Here is a 21,193-nt window from a genome sequence, read left to right as displayed (position 1 = left end):
CCCGATCAGCCTTTAATGATGTCGGCCAGCAACTTCGCTCTATTCCTGGAGTGAAGTTTGGATTTCTTCATCCAGCGAGATTGCGTGTCACATACAACAGAGTGGAGAAACAGTTTAGCTCGCGGGAATTGGCTAGAGTTTATGTCAACACCATCAAGCCTCCACAGAGCGAATGAACTGACTTGAGAGTAACTAAGTGTGATCTTGTCACCAGAGTAAGCTAATCCTTTAATTTTAGCAAAATACCTTAGTCATTAGTCACTGGACTTGATAAATAGTAATGAGGGGTTTTGATTACATACTTTCTGAGACTGTTGAAGTGTTCCACACAGGTACAAATTCTAAATTTGTTCAATGTGATTAGAACTCAAATATATTCATATTTATATATTCATATTTTCCTTATATACTGTACATGTGCTGTTATTGGTCAAAGCAGGCTTTCTGTTGTAATATTTGAATATCTGTGCATTTTTGTTATTAATATTACTCAATGGTATATTCTGCAGGTCTCAAGCTTTTGTTTGAGGGTTTCTAATCGTGAGCAGTAACTATGATATGGCTCCAGTTGGAGTCGCACGAGTTCGCATCGTTTGGGGATATGGATATTGGATGTGCTAATGGGGGGTGGGGAGGTTGGTGTTCTGGTTGGTCTTTGTATTTTCAGCCCCCCTTCCCCTTTTTTTTCTTCCCCTCTCAAAAGGAGGTGCATTTACACATTTTCCCCCAAGCGGAGTGGATTATAGTAAAGTAAATGGCTAATTTAAGATTTCTTACTTGGAATATTAAAGGAATGGGTAACCCCATCAAAAGATCAAAGATATTCTCCCATTTGAAAAGGTCGAATACTGATGTTGTTTTTTACAGGAGACACACTTGAGAAATCAAGATCATCTGAAGCTTAAATTTCCCTGGATTGGGGACGTTTTGTTTTTTCGTTTATTTGGTTTATCACTAACAAATATACAATAACAAATATACAACTCATCATATACATAACTTCTTGTTAATGTATACGCACCCAACTTTGATGATGCAGGTTTTACTAATAAATTATTTGGGATCCTTCCTTCACTGAATACTCATTTACTTATCTTTGCTGGAGATCTCAGTTGTGTAATTGATCCAGTTCCCGAACAGTGACCTCTTCATCTATTTCTAGGTCAACAGAGTTTATGACCTGAAATTGTTGCGTTGACCCTTGGAGATTTTAAAACCCTCAAGATAAGGTATTTTCTTTTTTTTCACCAATCCATCAGACATATTCTGGTATTGATTACTTTTTTATAGACAGCTCCCTAATTAAAATCTGTCCTGTACCACCCTATTGTTATTTCTGATCATCTACTGATATGCAATTGTCTGCACAGCCACGATATTCATCACCATGGAGGTTAAACTCTCTCCTTTTGTCTGATGAAAAATTTGTTGATTTTATTTCAGCGTCCATTGATGATTTCATGGCTGCCAATCAGGTTGGTGAGGTCTCTTATTCACTATTGTTGGAAACACTCAAAGCTTATCTTCGCGGCCAGATTATTTCCTATTCTTCACATTTAAATAGACTTTGTACTACAAAGATACATCAGCTTACTTCTGACATATTTAATATTGATCAGCAGCTGGCCAGTTCCCCCTCACAAATCCAGATTAAACAGCGTCTTGACCTGCAGGCTGAACTAGACCTTATTCAAATGATGCAGAGTGGCTTTTATTGCATTCTCGTAGTCCTTATTACAAACACGGTGATAAAGCTAGTCGTCTCTTAGCGCATTAGTTAAGACATCAGGCAGCTAGTCGTTTGATCCCACAGATTCAGGATCCAATTGGTAATTTGATATCTGATCCTGAAGAGATTAATTCCATTTTCAAATCTTTTTATGCTACTCTATATACATCTGAAGCTCCATCTGATTCACAAGGTATGACTTCTTTTTTACATAATTTAAACGTCACCACAATTGATTCAGCTGATGCTACAATTCTTGATGCCCCTTTAGACATTAAAGAAATTACTCAGGCAATTAAAGCTATGCGCTGCAATAAAACTCCGGGGGCCTGACGATTTTCCGGTCGAATTTTTAAAGAAATTTCAGAGTAAATTGACCCCCCTACTTTTATCAGTGTACATGGAGTCCTTAGAGCGTGGTTTCCTACCAGAGACACTTACACAAGCATCCATACTTCTCCTTTTAAAAAAAGATAAGAATCCTAAGTTATGTAGTTCCTATAGGACTCTTTCATTGTAAAATGTAGATGCCAAGATACTGGCAAAAGTATTAGCTTCTCGCCTTGAAAACATACTTCCAAAAATTATATCGGAGGAACAAACTGGTTTTATTAAAGGGAGACAATTGTTTTTTAATGTTCGTACGTTCTTAAATGTAATTTATTCGAAACACTCCTCGAAAACACTTGAGGTTGTGATTTCATTTGACGCTGAAAAGGCATTTGATCGTGTGGAGTGGGGGTATATGTTTGCAGTGCTTAAAAAATTTGGGATTGGGGACAATTTCATTAAATGGATACATCTTTTATATGATTCCCCTCAGGCGAGTGTGCATACCAATAATATTAGGTCCAGCTATTTTCGATTGGGATGGGGTACACGACAGGGGTCCCCCCTTTGCTTTTTGCCCTGGTCATAGAACCTTAGTCAATAGCTTTGAGGTCCTCCCCTTTGCTTCATGGTGTGGTGCAGTCAGGTATTGAAATTAAATTGTCATTGTACGCAGATGATTTATTATTATATATTTCTAACCCAATTTCCAGCTTCCCATTTATTTTATCCAAATTAGAACAATTCTCCTCATTCTCTGGTTATAAAATTAATTTTAATAAAAGCGAATGCTTCCCTGTTAATTCATTGGCTATGGGTCTGTTGCAATCAGATGTTCCAGTTAAACTAAGTATATCAGGTTTCAGATATCTTGGCATCAATATTATTAGATCTTTTCTCTCTCTTGTAGTTGCTAATTTTCTTCCTTTGTTGGAGCAATCTAACTGTGCGTTCACACCGCCGGCGGCGAGAGCGTCAAAGCGGCCGGAAGTCATTCATTTTCAATGAGAGCCGGCGGCGAGCTCCGGCGAGAGCGGCGCGGCGAGTCTTGGGCGGTGAGAGCATCGAGGAGAGTTGAAATCAGGTCAACTTTATGGTAATGAGCTATGACGCGGTTAGGCGGAAACCAATCGGAATGTAGAAGTCCTCCGCTTGAGAGGGTTTCAGAGAACGCAGTTCTGTAAACTTTGGTTCCGACCACATTAGTTCCCCATGCAAAATGGAAGAGAGATTAGTTATTGCTGTGGCGGGTTTCCCGATAATATTTGACGTGTCCCTGTTTGTGTACAGGGAGATAAATAAATAAAAATTATAGGGTACATTTTCCCGCTACAACGTTTGTTTTTCAGCGGGAATGCAATTTATTTGCTCAAAACAACACCGATTTGACCAATTACATTAAGGCTACACTTCAATCTGGACAGTTTGTAATGTAGGCTGCACACAAATTAATGTTAATTAAAGACCAAGGCTAGTAAATGTCTCCTATAATGTTGAAATTAGACTAGCACTTAACCATGAACACAAATCCACACCACACAAATGGCTTTTCATTGGCTCAACCTACTTGTTTCTTTTGCGGCTCCTTTAAATACAAGACGAGCATACGATCTACGTCAGAGCGTCAGCGCGTCCACGAATCTTTTCTACAGCGTCTCAGTCAGGGCGGCCAGGGCGAATTTTGACGCTCTCGACGCCGGCGGTGTGAACGCACAGTAAGACTGATTTTCAGAGATGGAGCAGTTTACCCTTATCATTGATTCTATTTTTAAGCAATGGCATGCAAAAGGTCTAAGACGTTTTCAAGACCTGTATAGAGATGGCACATTTTGTAGTTATGTACAGCTTTCCTCTGAAATGGGGCTGCCAGAATCTCACTTTTTTCGATTTATGCAGGCTAGACATTGCTCTGCTACTTTATTTCCTGGTTACCCAACTCTGCCCCAAGTACAGGTATGGGAAGAGTTACTGCAACTTAATCCTCAACACAAGTCACAAATTAAAAAAAATCTATGGCTGTATTTTAAGTTTAGATGATTTTTTCACTTACTAAAATTAAAACAGCATGGGAGTGTGAGTTGGGAGAAAGCGTTGAAGATGAATGGTGGCTAGGTGCGCTGGACAGAATAGATCAAAGATCTGGTGTCAGTTTAATTCTAAACAACTTGATATTTTAGCCTTTACTTCATTATTAGTTAGGTGCTGACCCTTCGCTCTCACACTATACATCATGTTTTCATGCGGTGGAAAATACATCACAGAGCAAAGAGGAAACTGACAACAAACCAACAGATAAGACAGAGCAAGTTACTTCAGGAATGAAAAAGTCTTAGCTTTCAAACTTTGTCATTTTTTAAGAAATTCAAACAGTAAAAACCATTTTGTGGCTCTTTAATGTGTCGTGACAGATCACCGTATTGCCTCAGTTCAAGCGGCACTTGAACCGATCCTCTTTTAATATTTACTTAAAGCACAAAATGAACATGAATGAACATCAGAAGGTATTTTATTTAAATCACGGAAAGATGTCAATACACACCATTTTCAAGTTTAAGACCACCCAAGTTAATTTACTCTCCTGTCAGGTTTGTTTGTTGGACAAAAATGACAAATTTGTGGTCAGATGGTCAGATTACCTGTCAATCAAACTCCCTGTGAAGGGTCATTTAGGGGGATTTTTTTTTACTTCTTGAAATCTTGGAAAAATACATGTTTCATGTTAAAACATCAATCTGATCAGGATTTGAGTATAATGTGGGATAAAAAAAAAAAAAAAAAAAGGCACCACTGTGTTCGGACGCCGTCCAGGCTGCTCCGCTTAGATTTTGCTTTAATTTACTTTTTTTACTTACTTTTACTTTCTCTTTTTACACATTTCACGTCGGCACTGATCACCTATAACATAGAAACACTTTTGGACAATGGAAACCGCTACACCAACCTGTTCCAGAACACTTTAGCCACGAATTCAGCGTGGCCTCTGGAGATTCTTCGGAACGCAGAGATAAACAATATCCCCCGAGGCGACGAATCAAGAAACACCGCGGGAAACGCACTGGAATTAGAGATAGACTCAGGAAAAGGGCTCACAGTCCTCCTCTCCCGAGCATTCTACTCGCAAATGTCCAATCCATGGAAAATAAGATGGACGATCTTAGAGCCAGGATTAGTTTCCAATGGGACATTAGGGACTGTAACATCCTTTGTTTGTCAGAAACATGGCTTTCGTCCTCGGTCCCGGACACTGCTGTAATACCAAGTGATAACTTCTCTGTTTTTCGGACGGACAGAACAGCAGAGGCCGGTAAATCCAGGGGTGGAGGTGTGTGTTTCATGATTAACAAGAAATGGTGTGATCCCAGGAATATCTCCATTCTGTCGCGTTCCTGCTCGCCTCATCTCGAACATCTTTCCATTATTTGCCGCCCATTTTATCTGCCCCGGGAGTTTTCATCGATCATTGTTACTGCTGTGTACATTCCACCACAGGCAGACACCGGCTTGGCTTTGTCTAAGCTTCACGATGTGCTCAGCGGCTATATTAACAAACATCCTGACGCTGCCTTTATCATCTCGGGAGACTTTAACAAAGCCAACCTCAAGCAGGTCATGCCGAACTTTCATCAACATGTATCCTGTCCAACTAGAGGACCAAATACACTGGATCATTGCTACACTCAGTTCAAGAATGCCTACAAAGCCCGCTCACTACTGGCTTTCGGCAAATCGGACCATGCCGCCATTTTCCTCACACCGGAATATAAACAAAGGCTCGTTCAGGATCCCCCGGTGCAGAGAGTAGTGACGCGCTGGTCCTCCCACTCAGAAGCTATGTTGCAGGCGGCTCTTGATGAAATATCTGTCAAAATCTTCAAGGCCTCTAATCACCCTGGTAACCGACTATTCACTTTGTTTCCATCTGGTAAGCGCTTCAGTAGCCTGATGGCAAAAACTGAGAGACTTAGGAGGAGTTTCTTCCCCCAGGCCATCAGGCTCCTAAACTCTAACTTTGTGTCATAACATTACTTGGCTCCATGTAAATATCACTATATCAATAAGCTATTCATAATTTTTTTCTCTACCTCATATTGCTGCTATTTACATACCCTGTACAACTTTTTTTGCACATTCCTCTTTATTACTATTTAAGTCAACAACATACTGACCTGCACATTTATATTTATTTATATATATATATATTTTTTTTTCTACTTTTCTTCTTCTTAATATTTGTATTCTATATAATTGCACTGTCCTTGGAGCGGACCTGACCTACATTTCACTGCTGGTTATACTCTGTATAATTGTGTATGTGACAAATAAAAAAATCTTGAATCTTGAATCTTAACATTGTGTGTAATGACATTTTTCACCTTTTGGTGACACCAACTTGCTAACATAATCAGTTTCTTAGCAGTCAATTACCTTTTAATTCAAAGAAAATATAAATTGTGAAATGACTTCTGAATTAAAAATGTTTAAATACTGACTAGTTTGGTAATAACACCTGCATGTAAAAACATAGAAGCTAATAATATTTCTGATCTTCAAATGGTCACTCCGCTGAATGTACTACCCAGTCACTTCTTATTTCCATCATAATCAAATAAAAACCTTTTCAAAAGAAACAAAAATGAATGCTGCTGGGATGGTTATTGAGGTCAGTAATTCTGTGTTATTAAAAAAATAATAATTTGTATTCTTAAGTATTCAAAATGAACTCAAAATATGAATTTAAATCTTAAGTTAAAAATAGACTTTTCTTGATTATAACTTATAAACACACAATATATAAAAAGTTTATAATTAACTTATCCTCTAATATGAAAATGAATTTATTATTTTTTTTCCATTCAAACAAATGCCCCAATAAAAGAATCACCCATAAATGGTGGAAATATCCTCTTTCAGGAACGCATGACTCTGTTTGGATATATCCCTAAAGTCACACACACAATAACCCACTGGAGCCTGCTATTATGCATAGTTAATATGCAGTGTGAGAAAGTGTTTTCTCTTAACAAATTCACAGTGGTCAAGTAAAAGCTTAATTCTGGGCATTAAATTAGTAAACTTGTTGCTAATGCTGCCCTAATCTTGCGCAATCAGTTTTGCATATAATGCAAAGTGTTATGCATTTCTGCATACACAACAAAAATATGCATCAAAACATCTCAGAGCGGACAGTTTTGCTCAACAAGATTTCCTCCGTCAGGAGGGAAGTGTGTGTGAACACAGGAAGACTAACTGGTGGTTTGCTCTGCACTCAGATAACAAGGAAAAAACAGGAGAGCCGACAAAGTCCATGAAGGACAATTCAACGGATGGGCCTGGCTTCTGCCATTACAAATATAACTAAAAGGTAGTTGCCTGATCACCATGCTTGTGCTTGTGTCATGATTTTATTTAAACTATGATGATTCATATCACACACTAAAACCTGTTCAGCTCTCGGAGAAGGATTAACTTGAGTAGTGTAAGAACACCTGGGACTCCTCAAAAGAAACTGAACGATTCAATCCATTGTCTTGCTCGGAGGGCTGACATTGAAATTTAAATCACTATTCAACTGTAAAGTCGTGAGGACTGTGAATACATTTTCCAGTACTACCATACTCCTCCATGGCAACTAATGTGGTAGTGTAAAACCCTTTAAGACTTCCTATTTTCAGTGCTGACAGATATTAATCTTAGGCTTGCTTGGATGTGATTAAATATTTTGGGATGAGACATGCTGAATGCTGTATAGTCTGGACTGTGTGTTGCTCTTGAACAAGTTTCTCCATGTTTGGTCTACCTTATAAAGTAGTCTAGTTACAATGGAAGCCCATTTTCACTCATTTATATTTTGCAAGGTGACTTTATAGCTTTGAACTGCTACTTTATATATTGTAATAAATTCGAATTGGGAGATATAAAAGCTCAATTACAGGAAAACGCTCAATTAGAAACAAATGTGCAAGATAAAGTTTCATGTCTTGCACCATTACTCTACATCTTGCAACAGTAAGGTTTTTTTTTGTTACTGCAATTGCATATCTCACAATGTACCTTTGTATTTTGCAACATGACAATGTATCTTATAATTGTAACTGTATGTATCATAATGTGACTATATCTTAGCAGCGTCTTGTGATTTTAACTTTTGATTGTCGCAATGTGACTTTGTCTCACAATTTTGACTGTAGGGTACAACGGGGCTAAAGGCGCCCTGGGGTAAAAGGCGCCTTTGATATTATTTTCATCTAACATCAATTCACTTTCCAAAACATTCGCTTTTCAAGATGCACATGTTTATTTGTCTGATCTTTGACGCGATCGCGGGCAGCAGCGCAAGTTGATTCTGTGCTTACTTTATCAGAAAAAGTTTATCTAATATTTTATGTTTTTTAAAATGTTGTAGATTTAAGTAGCAAATGAGAATCGCTAAAATTAATGCATATATTTTGAGACAAAATGATTTTCAGTTTTAAGATAATTAAAGCAACAGTTTTTAAATAATGAAAGAATATGTAAAAGTATGGTATTTGGGGTAAAAAGCACCTCTGCTGTTTGGGGCTAAAGGCACAGTAATTAACATGATAATTAATAGATGGCTGACCTTTCCATTTGTTGACATGACATGGTTAGATTGAGATGGTAAATATCAGGGTGTCCATATTAGAGATAATCACCATGATTAGAATGAAACCATCTTATATAAAAACATGATATTAATCACATCATAGAATAAAATAGAATTTATTGTTACTACTGTAAATATATATTCAATTATTATTGGATATTATTGGATACTTTCAGAATCTTTACTTATTAAAATGATTTTGTTTCTGTATTTTAAAATATATTTTTTATAATAACATATTTTAATGACCATATATTTATTGTTTATTATTATATATATATTATCTTTTATTTTTCAAAATAGTACAAACTTTGCTAAAGTGATTGTTTAGAACAAGTATTAACTTAGACATTATTTAAAAAACATTATTTTAGCTGAAGGATTTGTATCAGTACCGTGTGTCTTTAACCCCATGCTGGTGAGCCTTTTACCTCGTGTGTGGGGTAAAAGTCCCCTCTTGCCACCTCATACATTTATAAGATTTTTAAACAAAATAAACAACTTGAATGATTTATTTCAAATCTGTTGCTCCTTTAATGTTCAATACAACGTATATATTTTTTCTGCAATTATCCATTTCAGGTGCAGTGAATAGCACATTTTTTCTTAAGTTGGGCCTTTTGCACCGTTGTACCCTATATGTCAGAATGCAATTGATTGTGAGGCAGTTAAGAAATAAGTTTGCAATTTTTATATTTTCTTTATTTCAACTTTTACTGTACCTCAATTACATTTAGACAGTAATAAATGTGATATATAGTCACATTATGCATTTAAGCAACAAGAAGAATAAAAAAGATAATTTTGAGATAACGTTATTTTAATGTTTTACTCCGATGTATATAGCCCAAATTAAATGAAAATGCCACGATGCATCACCTTGTGCACAGAGGTGGCTAATGGTGTCAGATGTTGCTCTGGGCTTGGATTTCTGTTGTTTGAGGGTGTGATGGAAGCATTACAAGGCGTTGAGGAAGATCAGAGATCATATCACTCTGGTCAGGGAGAGAGAGCTGATGCAAAGGCATTCACTCATACTGACATTTCACGATTCCTTTGCTCACTTTCTTACACTTCAGCCTCCTACCAGCTGTACTTGCTTGCCTGGCTCACCAGCTCCTGCCAATAATCCTACACGGGCACAGCATTACAGCCCCTGCCCACAGGCTCCTGCAGGAAAAACTTTTCGCTGGAGATTTAACTACATGAATATAACATTAACATCATCCTACCTTATTCTAAACAGTTTCAGATCCAAAATCTCACTGCATGAGCCATGTTTCAAAACACACAGCTGTGATCACACATGAATTTTATAGACACCAAGCAAGCAGTAAGCACACAGAGTATATTGAACAAAAAAAATGTTCATTTAGAGGTTATGCTACTATGTTTTTTTCGGTGTGCTAATACATCTTAAAGATTTCACTACATTTGTAATTTAATTTGTGAATTAACAGTTGATGACTGGTGGGAGAACACCAATTTACTTGCTGAAATGAACAATACAAAAATAAAAGAATGATAAAAACAATAGACACAGGCCATCTTCTGTTGTCAAACTTGGTAATGAGGAAAATACAACTTTTGATTTAAAAACGTCACCAAAACAGAACTAAATAAAACAATGGAACAGAAAAAGGAGAGCCAAATGGATTCAGTATGTTGGTAGGATTAAACTGGTATATCAATGACCTACCACTTATACCAAAAGATCCCAAATGCACTACCTGCAGTGTTTTCCTTGGATTGCAGAAACCCAAGTTTGTTGCATCCCAAGTTGGAGTTTCGATTCAAGGTCCTTTCCCATTGCTTCCTGTCTCCTCTACTACTATCAACTACACTGTAAAAGATGATGCTCCATTTAAACATGTTCATAATAAAGCTGCAGTCCTAACTTTTTTTTTATTAAAAATCATACAAAATCAATTTTTAAGCAAGTACATAACCAGCCAGTGTTCAAAACTATCTCCTTACCTAAGCCCGATTCACAGCGGTTATCTTATTATAATGTTTTTTTAATTTGAGTGGTACTGGTAGGAATTTGTGGGAAATTTGAGCATGCTGCAACGTCATTAAGTCATGTCTGTAAACATAAAGAAGTTGTCCCGGCTAGACTATATCGCATGTGAGAATCCTGCAGGTGGTAGATCATTTAGCCTCCTTCTCACAGCAGCTGGAATAATTAAATTGATCATTTTGAAGGCGGATTGTAATCCAAAAAGGTTTATTATGAAACACAAGTGACTGAAATGCGATTACATTCCAGTTTTAAATGTGCATCTGATTACAGATAGCCTACATGGGATTACACAAATTATGTATTTTAAAGAGAACAAGTTCCGAGGAAGACTAATTAGCATGTTTTTATATGAAATTCGAATGTTATGACAATTAGAGATTAGAATGTACAGAAATGTACATGTAACGCTAATACACACTGCATACACTTTGTTAACATGAGCAATTTGAGAACAAAGTATAACTGTAATAATTTGCATGGTTAGAGGTAATATGAGCTAACCGGTTGTTAGATTTAATCACCATTGTATTATTTATTTTAATGCTTTTTTCCTCAGTTGGTCAGAACAAAAGTGTCAGTCTTGTTACTTACTCGTTCAGATGACAATATCCGGTGAAAATACTTATTTGGGTCATACTTCCAAGACGTAGGCTAGAATCTGTGATTCAAAAGTACAGTGAATATCCACACGTGCCACACATACTCCTCAAAACATTAGATTCATCCGCGCTGGAGCCATGGCGGTGCACGACCCACATTAACAAAATTATTCCACAAATAACTGCAATTGCAGGTTTCAAACATAGATGGTGACAAAGAGGCAAATCTTACAGACTGCAGCTTTAATTGTTTCTGCTCAAATAATGTTGACATTACTCCTTTTGACCAAGTTTTTATAACTTTGTGTTAGCAAGGCATAAAGGCAAGAGGCCAAAACAATTAAACACAAATAAAATTTAAAAAAGTCAATCCAACACATCACCAGAGGGACTCAAAAATAATTAATTTTAACATGCAGCTGCTTCTGGGCTGGAGGATGAATGACGGATTGATTACTGTTTACATGAACCAGAATGGCAGCAAGTTCACCACCTTGAATTCATTAAATCCTCCAAAAATTAGAGAAAATCATTGGTGCAACACCTCTTCCTATTCCTGGGTAAAGACGTTATGCCTATTTACTCCACTCATCTGTTGTAAAATCACTGTAATGCATGATCTCTCATGGCTTCTTGCTTTAAAAAAGCCTATTCATTTTATTAACTGCTTAACAATCCACATTGTAATAATGTCCTGAGGCATAAATGTGAGTGCTGGATATTTTCTTCTGAAGTCCTTTATTAAATGGTTAAGTGCCAGTCATACGTGGCATAGAGATTCTCTCTCTAATGATACAGTTTTCCTGTAGCTCAAATAGTAGAGCATGGCGCTAGCAACGCCAAGGTCATGGCTTCAATTCCCTGGGAAAGCAAGAGCTGATAAAATGTAAAAACTGTAACTTGAATGCAATGTAAGTCGCTTTGGATAAAAGCGTCTGCTAAATGCATAAATGTAAATGTGATAAAACAGAAAATTAATAAAAGAATAACAGCTTTTTTGATAATGAATGTGCCAGTCTATTTTACATGTTTGTTTTGTTTTTCATGATCACAAAAAACACAAAGTGTCAAAGTCAGAGGTTTTGGTGACCAAGCTGTCGAGATGATGACTAACCTGAGACACTGCTAAAAATAAATCCAGTACTCACATCTGAACATTTAAAAGGCTGTAAAAACATAAAATATGTGTGAACCTCTGATGATGCTTTGTCTTTATAGATATAACTGTAATTGGAGATTAGGAGGATTTAACATTAAATGTTGACAGTAACCATTCATGATACATGAGGCCAAATGGGCAGATGCTCTTGACTTAGATGTCAAGGTGATACACGCTGATATCATGGCAACCATATCAGCTCAGCTCTGTGGTTAAATCAAGTAGTTTGGCAAGTGCTCTGGAAAAGCATTAAAAGACTTACTCATCATGGAAAAACAAAAGACGAACTAGAATAATAACAAGACTCGATAGAAAAATCTAATTGCCAAACAGGTTTTGTATGAACTTCTGAAGTGAAACCTCTGAAAGTCATCAACTGTTATTGATTGGTCCCTAATTAGAAGCCCTGGTGATGTGAGATCGTTAAAATTATGTAATTTCTCGTTTCCCGCTGGGGAACTTACTTCTAATTGATTAGCCCATGCGAAGCACACTGCTACTCAAGTTCCTACACATCCTTTGTGAAATTATTTTTAAAATAATGTGTTTAATTGTAAAAGGGTCAAATTTTATTATTCACTTAGACGTCATAAAAGAAACATTCATGAAGCTGTCTAAAGATATTTATCCAAACCATAGTGGTGGGTAAAACTAGACTTTGATAGCAAAAATTGATAGCAAAATACAAAAAAAAAGTCTCCTTAAGTCTGATTCTGAAATAAATCACACTAAGGAGATGCATACATCTAGACACAAAAATTGTTTTTATACCATTACACTGTGAAAAGTCTAGGTTCAAAAAGTTCAATTAAAATGGCCTATAACATACTTAATATTTTACTAGCTTTGGTCTTCAGAGGTGTTTCTTTGTGCAGTGTTGTAGCTTCAGAGCAAAAATGAGACATCTGTTTAATACCTTACGTTAACTTGACTCGCATTGAATATTCTGGACAGATTCAGCCCACTGAGAGTGGCCCAGTCATTTTCTTCGTTCTGTGTTGATTGTGTGTGTGATCTGGCAATCTCAACTGTGCAAATGGTCATATGGAATGTCAATCCTGAGCTCCATCATGTAGAATTCGCTGACATCCTCATTAGCTTTGCTCCACACACAGCCAAGATTTCTGTGGTACATCACTTCAGACTAATGCAGTACTGTGTCAAAAACATTACTCAATGTATAAGAGCAAAGGGAAGTTGTAAAAGTTCCTTTTATTCTCAAATATGAATATGTGCTGATTATGAAAGAGGTTTAGTCACATGCAACCACAGTGACACTAGTGATCGCCTGTGTTTACTATCGATTTCATTCATAGTGTTTTTAATTTCTGTATTTGTGAAACAACAAAAAAACCCCACTAAAACAGCATTTAAGAAGAGGTTGTTTCCTCTCTTTTCAGCAGGGGAAACAATCCAAAAAATGAAGTTTGAAGTTTTCTTCCTATAATTCAGCACTGGGGTATTAGATATTAATTATGTGACGTTCACCCCAACTGATTTGCTGTAAGGTGAATGAGTGCTGTTCATTCAGCTCACGGCCAAAGCAACCAGTTGGCAGAGTCTACTGCTTAGATTTAAAAGCCATCATTTCAAGCAGTTTCTTTTCCTTCGCACTGCAGCCAAGAAAAATGAAGATCTTAAAATAAAAACATTATGTCTCACAAAACGAGGGAGACAAATTTAGTAATTTCTAAAAGTGACAGGGCATGTTATGATGTGAGGGTGGGGGTCAGTTATAATAATTGCTACATCCTTGCTTTTCAATGTTTGGCAGATTTGACAAGCCAACGAAACTAAAAAGTTACATGGAGGTCCTAGTAATTTATTCAGCACATTGCTGATTAAATCAGAACATTAGGACACGGAAGTAGTAAAAAACATCTGGCATTCAGTGCAGATCATCTGTGAACTAGACTAGCAATATAAAGCATTTGTTGTAGACCACAGCTTTAAAAATGAAGAACTTAGTTACCATCTTGATAAGCCTACTCAATCCAAATAAACACTTCCTTGAGAAGAGAAAGTCGTCATGGTTTTCTGAGAAACGAGGTAGCATTTTCCCAGTCAGGGTAATACATATTGTTTGCCTGTAACACAAAGCAGAGCCCAGGGGAGGATGGGCTGCTGTATCTACCTTTGGGATGGTAGAAACAAACCCTCCAGCTACAGAAAACCCCATGATTTATAACCCTCCGATCTACGTTTACTAATACCCCAACCAGTGATGTGGTCCAAACACTTCATGAGAGTAAATCAGTACATAAACTGAAGCTACCGTTTTCTGAAGCGTTACCTCAGCATCCTGCCTGGCTTCGGCTCACTGTCAAATGTGATTAAAACCAGACCTGACTGAATCAACAGCCCTCTTACCCTTCGTTTTCCCCTGATTTCCATCTTCCTCGCCTGTGCCAAGCCAAGGAGCCCCCGGTACCATTCACAAGCACACGGCAGTAGCTCCGTCTCTGAGCCATGGCAAAAAACTATCATAGATGAAACTTTCTGAACCAAAAGCTCATGGGGTGTTGGTGTAGTTGGGAGCGACACAGCTGGATGGCAGATGTGAACATCCAGCAAAATTAGTTTTGTTTTTGTGTGAATATACCTTATAATTAGGAAGGGAACAAACATGATCACAAAGGCCTGGTGATGTTAAAACTAACATACATGAAGTAACTGTGATTTCATCTAAATCACAAACCCAGCATAGTTCATATCCCTTAGCAAAAGCTACACTCTGAAAAGTAAACAAAACACACATCACTTATAATTGTTATGACTATTCTACAGAGATGAAGGAGACGTGTTGTGGCACAGGCTGTGAGATGGTATGTGATCGCTTCTAGCCCAGGGGTCATGTGGTTCAATAACACTAATTAAAGAAAGACGTAGCAAAAACACAAAGCGGATTACGTAAAAGTGACAACGGAGCCCTCGTACTGGATCACAAATCACCCAGCATGTTGATATCTTTAAGTAATTACCAGTATGATGGATAAACATCTTGTTTACAAATCAGAGCACATGTAAGTCATACCCATACACACTATCAGGATCATCTGATCCAGTTTGGCAGCACCAGTGTTTCGTGTTTGTTAACTTTTGACCTCATATAGTAGGTGCGAACACAGGCTGATCCTGATCTTCTTGTCAGGACAGCCTCTTTCTTCCACATACACCCAAAGAGACTTGATTTAACCTGCTCAGGAGGGAATGGAACAACATAAAACAGAAAAACAGAACAACCCTTAAAACTAACTATTTTAAAATCCCTTTTGTAGTTAAAAAAATACAACTGATTTTAGAAAAAGAAAAATTATATTCTAATAAAAAACTAAAACTAATAAAAAAAAAAAACCTTATTGATGGATGATTCTAGTTTAAGGGCCAGATTTACTAAACAGGGCAAATTAGCATTAGAGCGCAATTCCATTAAAGTGCCAATGGGAGGGGAAAGTTCTGTGTGTGATTTACTGAAATGTGTACATTAAAGAATACAGACGCAGCTAGATCATTTCCATAATAACAGCACAATCTACCAAGAGCAGCGCAAATTACTGCCTGCTTTAAGACATGCTTTTTTTGGCTGTTAAATAATGGCGCAAATATTAATAGATTGCGTTGTACCTGTATTTGACGTATTGTTACCGTAAACTCTAGTGTGAAGGTGCACACCTCGCTCTCAATTTGTCTCACACACGCAAAGAGAAAGAGAAAGAGAGAGAGAAATGACGCGCTACTTAAAAACGATATTCTTTGTTGTATTTTCCTGTCAAAATATCAGTTTTCCTTTGGAATTCTTCAGCTTTTAAGAACTACCAGGTTCTCCGGTAGTACGCGGAACTAATGCGCAAACGGCAATCTCATTGGCTGGCGCTCACCTATTATCCTCCCTGTTTTGATTTCAGCAAATCAGTTCGAAGGAACACACACAATCTGATTAATATTCATGAATCCAGCAGCTCGTTAATCCTTAGTGAGCTTTATATTGTTCTTAGTGGATTTCATATTATTACTATTATTATCATCTTATTAGTTAGTTGTTTTTTTTACAAAAAACACTGAATGACTAAAAAAGCACCACCACCAGTCCTGAGTCTGTTAAAATGACTAATATGCATTCATACATTGTTGCCAAGTTTTAATTGTAATTACTAAAATTCTACCATTAAATATTATAATGTATTATAATGCTTGAATGACTAATGTTAAGAGTGTACTTTCAAATTTTACAAAAATATACACACACACACACATACATAGCGTGAAATATATAACTGAAATGAATATTTCGTAAGCATCTACATTTCCTCTTGCACTCATTTCCACTTTACCTATCATGTGACACCCATTACGGGCAGATGGATGCACAAGCAACAACCCTCTTATGTAGTTAATTACATAATTACAGATGGCCTTTCCCATCAACCCTTTATAGATAAAGAAACACAAACCAAGTGCAATAGACATTCAGCCCACAAACCACCCACTCACATCCAGACACTGATGACAACCTGACTAAAGTCTGACTATAACTATAGCAGATGTGACCCTGGCTGAACGCTGGCCTAAATTTTAGGGAAATGACTGATACGTTTATGAACCTCAATCTGGTGTAATCCTGTCATCATCCCTGTTTGCTGACAGACAACTACTAACAGACAGATGTTAGAGGACAGGCTCAAACACTCATAAGTGACAGCAATGATTATATAATATATAATTAGTGAGAGTGAGAAATTGTGTTACTTAATTTTCTTCCAAGTTCAAAACAAGCAACTATTTGCGTAAATGTCAAGAAGTTGTGATTGCTTACAATGTCATATTCATTGCATTTAAGCTATAGCCTACATTTCATCACATCAAATTTGACAAAGGGTCTAAAAATACTACTATAGTACATAAAGTTGGATAATCAGTGCTTAATTAGAAACAGCAATGCCTTTTCTAACAAAGACTAAATAAACAGCTAGTTCAGTCTCAATCAGCACAATGACAGTGACAACACTTCTAATTGCCTCAATTAAACATGCAAACAGACAAACTGTTAAACTACTGACTCATCAAACACACATAAGTAAATGGAGGACACACTGTAACATGGAGACTTAATATATGTAGAGTGCCATTCATTCGATCTCACTCACAAACTTGCACACACAGACACATAAGCCATGTGCAATGCTCATGGTAAATCATGTGATGGGTTATGCCTGAAAACAGTGCTCATCCATTTCTTTCATATTTTCTCAAGCCAATGCAGCAGAAAGTAATAACTAAAAGTATGATCAGCAACTACAATTCAGAAACCAACAAAATCTGTTTCAACGCTTTTATTAGAACCTCTCCAGCCTAATGTCATTATTAAATGAGTTATAACAGTTTTTAATCAAAGTCCACTTATCCACTGTATTTTTAACTTCAGAGCGGGTGTAGCTATTTTTATTTTGAATGTGCAACACTTCCACTGTCAGCCAATTGCAGTTATTTTATGCTGCTTGATATTGCATATTGGTATTTGTTACCATATTTTAATTTATTATTGTAATACCATTTACTGCACTTTATTGTTTTTCTGGTTATCTACCTATTGCAGCTGAATCTGAAGTCTTACGTCCAAATTGAAAAATAAGTTGGACAATAGTGGATAAATTAATTTTGTGTAGCTGCATTTATAAGAAATGCTTGTCTGTATTCTCTGCATCTGCTTACACTCTCAAAATTTGATTGAGAGTCCTAAAAATTTAAGGGAGTCATTCAGTTTCTTAACCAAACCATGTGAACAGGACCATATTTAGCACTCCAAACGACTGACAATCATAATTCTGCTGCTGTGTGATAGCTGTGGCAGAATCACCAGACAATCCTCACTGAAAGGTATTAAAGAGATTTAAATGATCAGGTATCTTCAAAACAAACTTTAGCCTTTAGTTTAGTTTAACTTGTGGATCTTTGGGAAAGATATGCAGAGCGGAAATTTCCACAATTTATGAGGCGTTTCCTTATTACCTCTGCGATTGGGTGGATGTTTTGCATCACCTAATAGACATCACTGATATATAAACTGATGCATTTATCTGTGTAATATCACAAAGCTTCAAAATTAATTCGAATAAAATATTTTTTTGAACTTGAACTCTAAAGATCAAAGAAAAAGTTGATTCCTTATGATATGACCCCTTCAATTGTTGTACTGAACAACTTTGATTTGGTTTTAATTCAAAATGTTAAATTTAGGGCAAGCAACAGATCAAAAAGTTGAAGAGTGTCTTACCTCTCCTGTACAGACCATGTGGGGCTTTTTCCTCAGCTCAACACATTTCCTGAGCTTACAGATCTGATAGCCCGTTTTTCGGTTCTGGCAACTCCTGCATTCCCCGCAGTTGATCTTGCGCAGGCAGGGTGTGCAAACACCGCAATGAATTCTCTTTTTCTTGTCTTTCCTTCCTTGAACTTGAAGTAAACGCAGTTGAATATCCTCAACTTGGAGAGGAGGGTTTCCTAACAGAACCGACTCAGAGTCGCTGTCAAACGAGGACTGGGTGCTTTCTGTGCTACTGGAGAGCGACGCCATCGCCTGAGGCCCACGGCCCATTTCACAAAGAGCGCTGTTGTAAACGGTCATGCTCAGCGAGAGGAGAGAAAGCGCTCCCTCTTTCTTCATTGACATTTCAGCATCGTCAGTTTCATCTTTGGTGTCCACGTCTGCAGTGCTTTCAAACTCATTTTGTTCCTTCTGGGGAGCATTTGCAATGTTTTTAAGTGCTGGTGATTCATTGGAGGACTGACACACTTGGGAGGCTACAGTCTCACCTGCTTCCATAGAGTTTTCTGGAGTGGTTTGACAAGAATCGTCAGGAACGTTTGTGTGTGGAACGATGTGTTGAACCGCCTCAATTTGACCTGAAACATACTTTTCTGATTGTGAAGGGGAGGGAGTTGTTGGGCCTGAGGTATTGTTGTTGTAGGCAAAGTCAACATTATTGATGGGGTCATGAGGGTCACGCTGCTCAACAAACGGCGAGTTTGGCTGCTCACTAGAAGAGCAGCTTTCATTTTGAACAGTTTCTGTGCCTGCTTTCACCATCTCTTCCTCTGCCTTGTCAGTGTTGTGAACAACAGTCTCTCTGTGATCCTCCGCAGTTCGCTCTGAGCTTATGTTAACGCTCTGTCCCTCTCCAGTGGGAATTACAGCACCCTTTTGTTGTCCATCACCATTAGGATCATGAACTTCTGACCTTTTAGTATCAGTATCCTGTTCTCTGATCTCCCGACCTCCCTTTTTCTTTGTAACCACTCTCCTGTAGGACTCAACTTCCCTCGGACACGAGACACTATTGCAAGGTGACTTCCCTTTCCCATTACGTTTTGACAACAAGCCATTTTGGTTCAAAGAACCACGCGTGTGCCTGGATCCTTTAACAACGAGGACATTCTTGACTGTCCTCTTGCTGTGCTTGCTGACAGCAGTCCTCAGGGCCGCCTTGGCTGCCTGTTTCTTGTCTATGGCTTTCTTGATCTCGCCATTGGCTTTGAGAAAGTTGACCGTTTGCCTCCTAGTCGTGGAAGCTTTCACCCTCCTAACATTTTGCTTTTTGGATGCACAAGATGACTTCTTGGGTGCTTTGGGAGTATGAGGCATAGCTGAAGCAAGTGAGGACGAGGGAGGAGTTGTTCAGGAAAGCCGGCATGGGAAACAGTATAAAGATGACTCTGGGCAACAGTACTTTTCAGATCTTTCATGTAATGTTCCCTGTTTCGAGTAAGATCACACTGACATATTTCCACTGATGACATATGGATGTATGGCTACCTGTGGAAAGTACAATTCATTATTGAATTATATTGCATCATGTGATTATGTTTATTAAAGACCCCTTAAATCAAAATTGTGGGTTGTGGCTTGTAGTCCATATTTGTAGGCTTTGAAGACCTCTATATGTTAGTGTACTCCTAAAAATTGACAAAATTCACTTCTAGCAGATTGAGACACATCTGAAGACTCATCCAACACAACACAGATTTTTGCCCAATCAAATGCTCTATAGAACAAGAACGTTCCTCCCCCTGGACAGGGGTGCATTTTCCAAAAGCATCGTTAGTTAAGTATGGTGGTAAGTCCCATTGAACTCTATTGGTAACGATGTAACTTGCGACAATAGTTGCTTTTGGGAAACGCACCCCAGACCAGCAAGTAGAAAATTGTGATTCATGGCTGTGATATAAACTTAAAGCCTCTAAGGTATTTAAAAAAAGGATGAGTCCATCAATGTTTAAAACAATAATTATAAACATAATAAATGCTCACCAAGCCATTAAATTGGGTCATTAACTTCAAGCTAATGAAGTGTAATGTGAACCATATAGAGTAAACAAATCAACTAACAGATAATCATGCTTTCTGACATGTCACATAGTTTGATGGCAGTGTGTGCAGGTGCAAAGTGTATTCCTCGCTATTCCAAACTTTGTACAGTTTCTACCATAACTCCCTATGTAAAATACAGCACATGTGAATACATTTCTGTCAGGAAAAAAAGGAATAGTTGCAGATATTGTGAAATGTTGGTGCACTAAAGGAAATATTATGCATATTATGCATATTATATTATTTAGGTACAATGTATTCAGCGCAAACACATTAGGGATAGTACTGCTAAAAAGACAAATCCTCATGCTTACCAAAAAAATACCATGGTATTACCTGGTTTTCAAACAGTAGTGTTACCAT

General features: G+C 37.5%; 1 protein-coding gene across 1 annotated transcript in view; it reads right to left on the bottom strand.

Annotated features, from left to right (window-relative positions):
- The window catches only part of LOC306882163 (methylcytosine dioxygenase TET1-like), a gene marked incomplete at its 5' end in the record, with an annotated part of 52,912 nt that extends 31,719 nt beyond the window's left edge, over window positions 1-21,193 (bottom strand). Inside the window, 3 exon segments of the mRNA XM_079436641.1 lie at window positions 18,737-20,137; window positions 20,141-20,215; window positions 21,167-21,193. Coding sequence (XP_079292767.1) covers window positions 18,737-20,137; window positions 20,141-20,215; window positions 21,167-21,193 — 1,503 coding nt within the window.

The sequence above is a fragment of the Barbus barbus genome (genome assembly GCF_936440315.1).
Source record: "Barbus barbus genome assembly, chromosome: 16".
Taxonomy (NCBI): Eukaryota; Metazoa; Chordata; class Actinopteri; order Cypriniformes; family Cyprinidae; genus Barbus; species Barbus barbus.
Note: the sequence above shows the minus strand (reverse complement) of the source record. Positions and strands in the feature narration are given on the sequence as shown.